This window comes from Triticum aestivum, chromosome 2D, assembly GCF_018294505.1.
Source record: "Triticum aestivum cultivar Chinese Spring chromosome 2D, IWGSC CS RefSeq v2.1, whole genome shotgun sequence".
In the NCBI taxonomy this organism is placed as follows: Eukaryota; Viridiplantae; Streptophyta; class Magnoliopsida; order Poales; family Poaceae; genus Triticum; species Triticum aestivum.
The window spans coordinates 78,092,324-78,102,660 of NC_057799.1; the positions used below are offsets into that span (position 1 = coordinate 78,092,324).

The 10,337-nt window shown below is 46.5% G+C and overlaps 1 protein-coding gene across 1 annotated transcript; it reads left to right on the forward strand.

Annotated features, from left to right (window-relative positions):
* The first annotated feature begins 3,056 nt into the window (after positions 1-3,056).
* Positions 3,057-7,487, forward strand: LOC123051723 (RNA pseudouridine synthase 6, chloroplastic). The gene is made up of 9 exons (XM_044474687.1): positions 3,057-3,368; positions 3,455-3,583; positions 3,689-3,943; positions 4,085-4,166; positions 4,633-4,748; positions 4,840-4,894; positions 4,975-5,086; positions 5,889-6,058; positions 6,644-7,487. The coding sequence occupies exons 1-9, from the start codon at positions 3,139-3,141 to the stop codon at positions 6,947-6,949; spliced, it is 1,455 nt and encodes a 484-aa protein (XP_044330622.1). The 5' UTR covers positions 3,057-3,138; the 3' UTR covers positions 6,950-7,487.
* The last annotated feature ends 2,850 nt before the right edge of the window (positions 7,488-10,337 follow it).

Here is a 10,337-nt window from a genome sequence, read left to right on the forward strand (position 1 = left end):
AGTTTCCGGCGCACGTACGCCCCGCTGCACGAACGACGAAATTTCCCCGAGCTCATACTCGACTCCATAGGCCACGGTTACAACGATCGACTCGAGGCTTTTATAACCGGGCCTGCGCTGGGCACGACCCACGCGCTCCCACCCTTGCTGGCGCCCCGATCGGCCCGCTCCGCTCGCGGCCACCTCGCGCACGAATGCGACGGCTCGTGGTGAGCCCGCAGCGATCATGCCCGCCTTGCGATCCCTTAACCACCTGGACCTAGTCCTACTCCAGCCCGATGGATGCGCACACGCACGCACACCACCGAGCTACGCACGCACAGACGCACGCAACCTGGACACTAGTCAGACACACCCCAAACCATGGCCAGACTACACACAAGTCGGACCATGGCCATACAATGGTTGGACTATGCCTAGTCTATGACTCACGCCACCACAGACTACACCCGACACGCCCAGCTCGTGCACGCACACACTCTGGACGTAGTCGCCGTGGCTTATTGCCCATCAACTTATACTCCCTAGGACAAGTATTTCCGGACGGAGGAAGTATTTAGGAACGGATGAATATATTAAGTGTCATAGTTCTTCGCAAATCGCAACAATGAAGAAGAAAACATTGATAAGGCCTTGTAGAAACTTTAAAGACCATGAAAGCAGCCAAATCCAGATGTATCAACGGGGAACCTAAACCGACAGGATCCCGGAAGACCCGCCGAAGACACAGCTTCACCTCCGCAGATGATTAGCACATCAACGGAACGGGAAAATGTGAGGAAGAATATTTTTCCTGCATTATAGCAATGTCGCCGTCTCGATGCTCCAAACCAAACTTCAAGATTCTCTAATATATATATATATATATATAACAGCCACTCGAGCATACATGCCGTTGCACGATAGGTCTCTATCTAATGTCGAGCTAGCTGCCGTCCATGACCATGCACCGACTCCCTCTTCTAGGATGACCCAGTCAGGCTGGGTTGCCATTCGGCCATTGAAGATCACCGCACTGGATCTCCAACACCGTCTGACAAAGACCGCCACTCGAGCATACATCTCCTTCGCCATTCCACCGCAGCCCTCCACAAAGCACGCGCGCGATCAGGACCTCCTCGTTGCTCTACGGCCTTCGCCCGGCAACACGGCACCAACCTCTCTCCACGAAACATTTTTTGTCCTGGTTAGGGGATGCTTGATTAGATAGAGAAGGGGGGAAAACTATACACGTGATTAGATCTGATTTTTTTGTGCTAAACTTGTAAGAAAATTTTCCGTGCCTCAAATATATTCCATAACGGCGAGAAATTATCTAAGGGGTAGGAACAAAATTGGTTTGTGAATACTGTAATCCTAGATACTTTTTCTACAAATTTATGCTATACTAGTTTAGACAAAGTTTAGACGACTGATGCCAATTGTTGGTGTCTACCCCTTGCCCTAGCTCTCTCTCTGTCTCTCACCTGGCTCTCCCTCGCTCTTGCTGCACTCACATGACAGAAGAAGAAGAACAAAAGGAATACACAGAGGACATGGTGGAGTTTCCGGCGCACGTACGCCCCGCCGCACGAACGACGAAATTTCCCCGAGCTCATACTCGACTCCATAGGCCACGGTTACAACGATCGACTCGAGGCTTTTATAACCGGGCCTGCGCTGGGCACGACCCACGCGCTCCCACCCTTGCTGGCGCCCCGATCGGCCCGCTCCGCTCGCGGCCACCTCGCGCACGAATGCGACGGCTCGTGGTGAGCCCGCAGCGATCATGCCCGCCTTGCGATCCCTTAACCACCTGGACCTAGTCCTACTCCAGCCCGATGGATGCGCACACGCACGCACACCACCGAGCTACGCACGCACAGACGCACGCAACCTGGACACTAGTCAGACACACCCCAAACCATGGCCAGACTACACACAAGTCGGACCATGGCCATACAATGGTTAGACTATGCCTAGTCTATGACTCACGCCACCACAGACTACACCCGACACGCCCAGCTCGTGCACGCACACACTCTGGACTTAGTCGCCGTGGCTTATTGCTCATCAACTTATACTCCCTAGGACAAGTATTTCCGGACGGAGGAAGTATTTAGGAACGGATGAATATATTAAGTGTCATAGTTCTTCGCAAATCGCAACAATGAAGAAGAAAACATTGATAAGGCCTTGTAGAAACTTTAAAGACCATGAAAGCAGCCAAATCCAGATGTATCAACGGGGAACCTAAACCGACAGGATCCCGGAAGACCCGCCGAAGACACAGCTTCACCTCCGCAGATGATTAGCACATCAACGGAACGGGAAAATGTCAGGAAGAATATTTTTCCTGCATTATAGCAATGTCGCCGTCTCGATGCTCCAAACCAAACTTCAAGACTCTCTAATATATATATATATATATATATATATATATATATATATATATATATATATATATATATATATATATAAATATATATATATATATATATAAAACAGCCACTCGAGCATACATGCCGTTGCACGATAGGTCTCTATCTAATGTCGAGCTTGCTGCCGTCCATGACCATGCACCGACTCCCTCTTCTAGGATGACCCAGTCAGGCTGGGTTGCCATTCGGCCATTGAAGATCACCGCACTGGATCTCCAACACCGTCTGACAAAGACCGCCACTCGAGCATACATCTCCTTCGCCATTCCACCGCAGCCCTCCACAAAGCACGCGTGCGATCAGGACCTCCTCGTTGCTCTACGGCCTTCGCCCGGCAACACGGCACCAACCTCTCCCATGAAACATTTTTTGTCCTGGTTAGGGGATGCTTGATTAGATAGAGAAGGGGGAAAAACTATACACGTGATTAGATCTGTTTTTTTTTGCTAAACTTGTAAGAAAATTTTCCGTGCCTCAAATATATTTCATAACGGCGAGAAATTATCTAAGGGGGTAGGAACAAAATTGGTTTGTGAATACTGTAATCCTAGACACTTTTTCTACAAATTTATGCTATACTAGTTTAGACAAAGTTTAGACGAAATAAAACTATATTTAGCACGAAAAATATCGCCATCTTATCTTAGGCGAGCCCAAAGGCAGAACGGCAAAAACCCCAACAAAGGGGAAAAGCTGAACCCCGCCGCCGCCCGCCGGAATGGCGAAGCCCGCGGCGTCCTTGGCCTCCCTCCTCCCACAGCTATGGCACCGGCCCTTGCCGCCGCCCCCCCTCCTCCCCCGCGCCCTCTACTCCTCCTCCCCGCTCCTCACCACCCACCGCATCCCACGCCGCCGCCGCCGCTTCTCCCCCACCACGCACCTCGACGCCGCGGCCACCGCCAGAGCAACCAGAGCCGCCGACCCCGTAGAGGCCCTAACAGCCACCTCGTAAGCTCCCCTCAACCCCGCCCTCGCGAGCAGCTTCTGCTCCGCAGGCAGCACACTGATGGTGTTGGCATCTACCGCACCTGCAGGTACCCAGCGTACGACAGGCTTCTGCCCTGCCCGTCGAAGGACGACCCTCCGAGGATCGAGCACCTCGTCGCCCGGGAAGACGAGGTCGCCGGCGATTTCATCTCCAGGTCCCTCAACCTCCCCCCTCTGTAAGCACCCATACGCTCTGCATCTGTATCTGTTACGCTAGCTTATTGGAAGGTGAAATGCCTAGGCCGGCGCACGAGTGATTTGGTAACATTGTGGGCGTGAAGGTACGTTGCAGATCTCATCAGGTTCGGGGCCGTGTACTACGCCCTTGTTGCGCCGCAGCCGCCCCCCTACGCTGCTCCGGAGCATGTGAGGATCTTCAGAGAGGTGACAGAGCCTTCGCTCCTTCGCCAGAGGGCGTCCATTAAAGGGAAGACCGTGAGGGAGGCGCAGAAGACGTTCCGGGTGACGGACCCCAGCCAGCGCCTCGAGGCCGGCACTTATCTAAGGGTTCATGTGCATCCCAAACGGTTCCCCAGGTAAAATTCCGTAGTTATTTTTATCTGCTAGGATGGTTTGCATTGGTGACTACTATCAGTTATGTACTATAACTACTGTGATGCTGATTGACCACATTGGGTTGTGTACTAATGCGTCCGTGGTTTACCAAATATTATCAGGTGCTATGAAATTGACTGGAAATCCAGGGTAGTGGCGACCACTGATGACTTTGTTGTCCTCAATAAGCCAGCTGCAACATCAGTATGATCTTTTTTTTTTTTCCTTTCTCCCCGGCTTTTATATCTTATGTACATTTCCAAGGTCTTTCTGCAAGTACTGGTTATGTTTCTGCAAGTAGCTATCTGGTTTCTCTAATTTAAGCACTTATTATCTGTGTCTTCAAAATTCCATTGACTATGCAATCCGTTTACTTCACTAAATCATTTACTTCACTAAATGTTGGCTCCATTTAAATTAAAATGTAACTAAATCGTGGCTTCATAAAATTAAAACGTAGCTAATTGCTGGCCTCACATAATTTTAAAAACTATACACCACTGATGTAAGAGGATGCACAAATGTAAGACCAGGATTATTCGTGAAACATGATTTTTAGTTTCAGAGCTAGTGGGTTGAGGAAAGATCTAGTTAGTGCATTAGGCCATGGATAGAAGTTTAAGGGTCCAAATTCCAAACTAATATCCGTTGATAATTTTTCAATGTGTAGGTAGGAGGTGCAACTGATAATATTGAGGAATCCTGTGTGGTTTTTACTTCACGTGCATTAGGATTGGAGAGCCCTTTAATGACAACTCATCAGATTGACAACTGTTCTGAGGGCTGGTTTGTCTTTTGCTACCAACTTATATAAACCACACTTTGTAGAATGCAAATAACTAATCCCATCCTTTTCACTTACTTTGAGAATTTGCAGTGTGGTATTGTCTAAAACCAAGGAATTCTGCTCAGTTTTCCATGGATTGATAAGGGTACGCTCTTTTATTGCTCAAATATAACATGTTGCTCTGTGAAACTCTGGTGACAATGGATTCTTTTTCTTCTGCAACAGGAAAAACAGGTTAAAAAAGTTTATCTCGCGCTTACAACGGAACCTGTGTCTCCAGGAATAATTACTCATTACATGCGTCCCCTTAATCGTGCTCCCAGACTTGTTGCAGAAGGTAATCCCTGAATTGCAGTTTGTTGCTCTAGTATGTTACTGTTAAAGTATGTTGGATTGCGATTCGCAAACATATTAGATTTCTGTTAAAATCTCCGATTTAACATATATGTAGTAACACACCATCATTAAATTGTGACCGTTCATTGCGACACGGAGTTTTGGCTCCTGGCTCATGGCCATACATGCACCCAGATGAATAGTAAAAAATGAAAAAATAGCGAAAGAAATCATTTTGTTTTGTAGCAAACATAACCGAGGGTTCTAGCCACATATAAATTTTCATGAAAAAATGGCATCCATGGTGTTCTAGGCGAGCACCGATTTTGTCTTCTCCATTCAGAACACCACGGATGACATTTCTTCACAAATATTTACACGTGAGTAGAACACTCGACCATGTTTGTTTTAAAAAAAATGGAATTATTTAAATACGTATATTTTTGCTGCTCTTTTACTTTTCATTCAGGTGCGCGTGGAACCATGTCCACTTGATTTCATTGGAGATAAACAATTGTTTACGTATAAGACTCAAGTAGTACATGTATGTCAGATTTTTTAGTGTGCTGCCTTGTTACTCATTCAGTTGTGTCGATGCTGTTTGGATGTTAAAGAATTAAGCAGTCTATGACTTGACTGAAACAAGTATTTGCATAAACTTCTAGCCTGACGGGTAGCATCTGCAGCTATAAACTAACGTAATTAGTGTAATATTGTCTTAGCATTGGATATTGTACCAGACATGTATAGATAATCTGCTATCCTTACATTAGTAGATTAATGTTCTTGTTATACTTTGCCAGATCATATTGAAAGATGGCATCTCTGTCAAATGGAGATATTAGACTGTAAGAAGGTTCCATGGCCAAAACCGTTGATAACAAAAGTCCACAAAGTGGACAACTGTGGGTGGCCCAAACAGGAAGCTGCCTATGAATGTAAAATCAATCTCATGACAGGGAAAACTCATCAGGTATCGTATCTTTATGCTTCAAAGCAATTGTTTCTTTATTTACGGTTCATCGTTCATCTGTGATGTTACAAACTCCTATTTTATGGAAAGGACACCGTTAAAGACCTTTTCTATTTTCCTTTGGTAGCCTAAGAAAATTAAAACTAACAGGCTCTTGTCTAGGAATAGGATACTCTGATGTAAACTGTAAAATTAAGCCTATTCTGCTTTTGTTATTTAGTGTAATCAGAACATTTACATGGATCATATGAGATAGCAGTTTCGTGGATCAAGAATGCTTTGGTTAATCTTGACAATGCATAAAGCCCTGATTTCTCATTTTCAAAACTGGTACAAGAAGTTCCCTGTGTTTCCTTTCCTCCTTGATGATTGGATACAGAATAAAGAGTACTAATGCGAATATCTGGTTGCTCTTAAGCTCAATCTGAAGTTGTCTTGTGTTGCATCGAAGTACAAACGTTGCTTGTTTTTTGAAATTGAACAATTTGTCAATTTGCAGTTGTTTCATTCATTGGTACATTGTTTATGTACACTGTTTCTTATAACCACACAGGCATTGTAATATGTAAATTCATTGATATGCAGATTAGAGCACAGCTTGCTGCTATAGGTGCTCCAATTGTTGGGGATTCTGCGTACATGACTGGAGTGATCGCAGCAATGGCTAATCCAAGCATAAACCCATATGGTAGGGCGAGCTTGAATTACAACAATGAAGAGGAAAAGGCTGCTGCTGTTGAAGCGTGGGTTGCTTGCCATGGCAAGGAACCGAAATCCGTAATTGGTCTGCAAGCATCTGAAATCTCGTGGGATTATGAAGGCGAGCACCACTATTACAAGGCTGGGGTCCCTTGGTGGCGGCAAGACGCGGTGGAGTCCGAGCTGGTTTGAGCAAAGAACTACATCCCTGGAACAGTTGCCTCCCTAAACCTGAAAGGTCCCGATACACACATCTTCCGGTGGAGGGAAGGATCTGAGGCGGCTCACCAAGAAACATGCCCAACAATATTTCGGGCTGATTTCGGGCTGGAATGCCTCGCCACCAGCAGCAAGAACCCAATTGACACACCAAAGATTGTCCGGCAGAATGTTTGACCTCTCATGTGTGACTGGTGCTGGAAACTGTAGCTGGTGTAATTCGGGACAGTGGTGCACTGCCAATGCAGTTTAACAATATTTCTTCTTTTGGGTGGGTTGACAAGATTTTGGCTAGGTGTTGTAGATCTGTGAATTGGCAGTTTTTTTTTTGAGGGGTTAACCAAGTTTTTATTGCTCATAGACCACATTTAAGTGGGATACAAAAAGGATCATGGGGTTCCAAAAAACCACAAGTGCCTACCCCGATCCAATGAATGTGCAAACTTGGCTAACCTATCGGCATCGCTATTAGAGGCTCTGTCTTCGAAAGTAATATTACAACTGAAGACTACTAAAAGATTCCTGATCTCCGAAGTGATTGCTCTGTATCTTCCATTGCTTCCTGTCTTGATGTCATTAACTATTTGCTTGGAGTCCGATGCTATAACAAAATCATTCAGTAGTAAATCTTGCGCAAGTGCTAGGCCTTCCCTGCATGCAATAGCTTCTAGTGTTGCAGCATCAGTTATCCCATGTATCACCAACGCTGAACTGCCCATGAAGTTTCCATCGGTGCTCCTACACACCGCAGCTGCGGCGCCACAGTTACGTGTCTTGGATATTGCCGCGTCCATGTGGATTTTAGCATGTCCCGCAGGGGGGGCCTTTGGGCGCCGTATACCAGACCTCGTCACAGGTTTATTCTTCACGGGACTCTTTGGAAGAAGTTCCAAATCAGCCATGAATCTTTGTATGAACTCATGGGTTGCTGAGGGACTCTGGTAGATTTGTTTGTGTATTGCCTTCCTTCGAGCCCACCATATTGCCCACAAAGTAACTGCCAGCCTGATAAAAGCTTCGTGGGATAAGGTGTCGATCATGGAGAAAATCCACTGCTTTGCACTTGGTTCAGTAGTTACGCATAAATGTTCTGCCAACTCGCCATCCACCAATGCCCAAACACATCTAGACATATAACACTCCATCATAGAGTGCCTCCATGAGTCCTCTGCTCCACAAAAGCCACACGTACTGGACGTCACTATATTCCTATGAGCACGGACATCCTCGGTGGGTAAAGAGTGAATTGGCAGTTGTACTGTACCTTTTGGAAATTGATTGGTTTTTTTTTGTGGGTAACTAGGGGCTTTATTCAAAGTTCAAAATCTGAGGAATACAAGCAATGTCGGGCAAAACCCCTAGCCACACATGGCGACCCACCGCAAGAGACACAGCTCCTTTAGCTAGCGAGTGGGCCTCGAAATTATTCTCCCTATATTCGAAACGGAAAATAACAGAAGGAAAAAAGTTTCTACTAAATTGAATCTCCCTAAGAATGGGAGCATAAGCCGGTGACCCTCCATTCTTGATGTTTGAGATCACCTCCTGGCAGTCTGAGGCTATCTCCAAGTCCTGCAAATTTAGGTCCCGAGCGAGGGCTAGAGCCTCGCTGCATGCTAGCGCCTCCAGGCTAGCTGGATCGATCAAGCCTTCATACACCACTGCCGAGGCTCCCAGATAGTTTCCGTCCTTGTTTCTACAGACCACTGCAGTAGCTCCTCTTTCTCCCAAGGTGGAAACAACGCCATCACAATTCAGCTTTGACGCCTCCCCCGACGGTGGCAGCCAAGCCCTAGCACGGGGCCGCTCCCCCGCCCCAAATGTCGACTCGGTGTTCTGACAGCTGCAATCTCTAGGTCATCCAAGTACCTCTTGATGAAACACATTGTTGATAACGGACTCTGAAATTCATTGTCATGGATAGCCTTTCTTCGAGCCCACCATATCGCCCACATAGTCACCAGAACACGCGCAAGGTCGTGTTGGTTTGTGGTCTCGAAAAGCCAGAAAAGCCATAGCCTAGCATCTTCGTTTTGGTTCGATATCACATGCTCGAGTAGTTCATCATCACCCAGAGCCCAGATGCACCTGGCCATTCTACAGCTTAGAAGTGAGTGTCTCCATGAGTCTTCCTCTGCATTACAGATAGAACAGATAGGGTTGTCTACCATTTTCCTCTGGTGTCGGACCAAACCTGTGGGAAGCGAGGTGTGCGCGAGCCGCCACACAAATACGCGAATTTTGGATGGCACTTTAACTTTCCACAACTGTGTCCAGGAACTCCTGTCAGCTGCAACATTGGAGTGTCCCGACCGGTGCTCGAGCCAATCTTCCCGCTAAGCCTTGATTGCCATAATCATCCGGTACGCTAAACGAACTGAGAAAACACCACGCCGATCATAGTGCCACGCCCAGAAGTCATCCTGCACCCGATTGCGGATGGGTATGTTGAGAATAACTTCAATATCCGGAGCAATAAAGTGATCCATGAGGGTATGCCTATCCCAAGAGCGGGTCACAGGATTAATAAGTTCCGAAACCAACGAAGGTGGGTTAGCTGTTGTAGCGCAGATCGACCGTAGTTTGTAGTCCCTCGGTATCCAGTTGTCAAACCAAATCCGGGAAGTCGTACCATCGCCAATTCTTTTAATCAGCCCAAGAGACAAGACATCCCTCCCTTCCAAAAGCGAATGCCAGACCTGGGATGGGACCTGACCCAAAGTAGCTTCAAGGATGTTTGCATTAGGATAATAACAGGCTCTAAGAACCCGTGCGCTCAACGTCTCAGGCTCATGTAATAATCTCCAGACTTGGCGGGCAAGTAGGGCCAGGTTGAAAAGTTCGATATCCCGAAAACCTAAACCTCCCATAAATTTTGGTTTAGTCATTGTATCCCATGAGACCCACGTTGTTTTCCTTTGCCAATTCCTACTTGCCCACCAGAACTTTCGAATTATGCCACTGATGTGCTCACAAAGACCCCGAGGTAATTTGAAGCACGCCATCGAATATGTAGGAATAGATTGAGCCACTGATTTTATTAGCACTTCTTTACCTCCCGTTGATAAGCACTTCTCCATCCACCCTTGAACACGTTTCCAGATTCTGTCCTTTAGATATCTAAAAGATCCTTCCTTTGCTCTACCCACATCAGAAGGTAAACCTAGGTATTTCTCTGATAAGGATTCATTATGAACATTAAGCGTTTGCTTGATCAACTCTTTTGTTGAATCAGCCACACCTTTGCTGAAAAAGATGGACGATTTGTCTTGATTTATCCTTTGGCCAGAGGCATTGCAATATGTTGTTAGTATATCTCTGACTCGGGTTGCACTTACATCAGAGGCCTCAAAGAATAGCA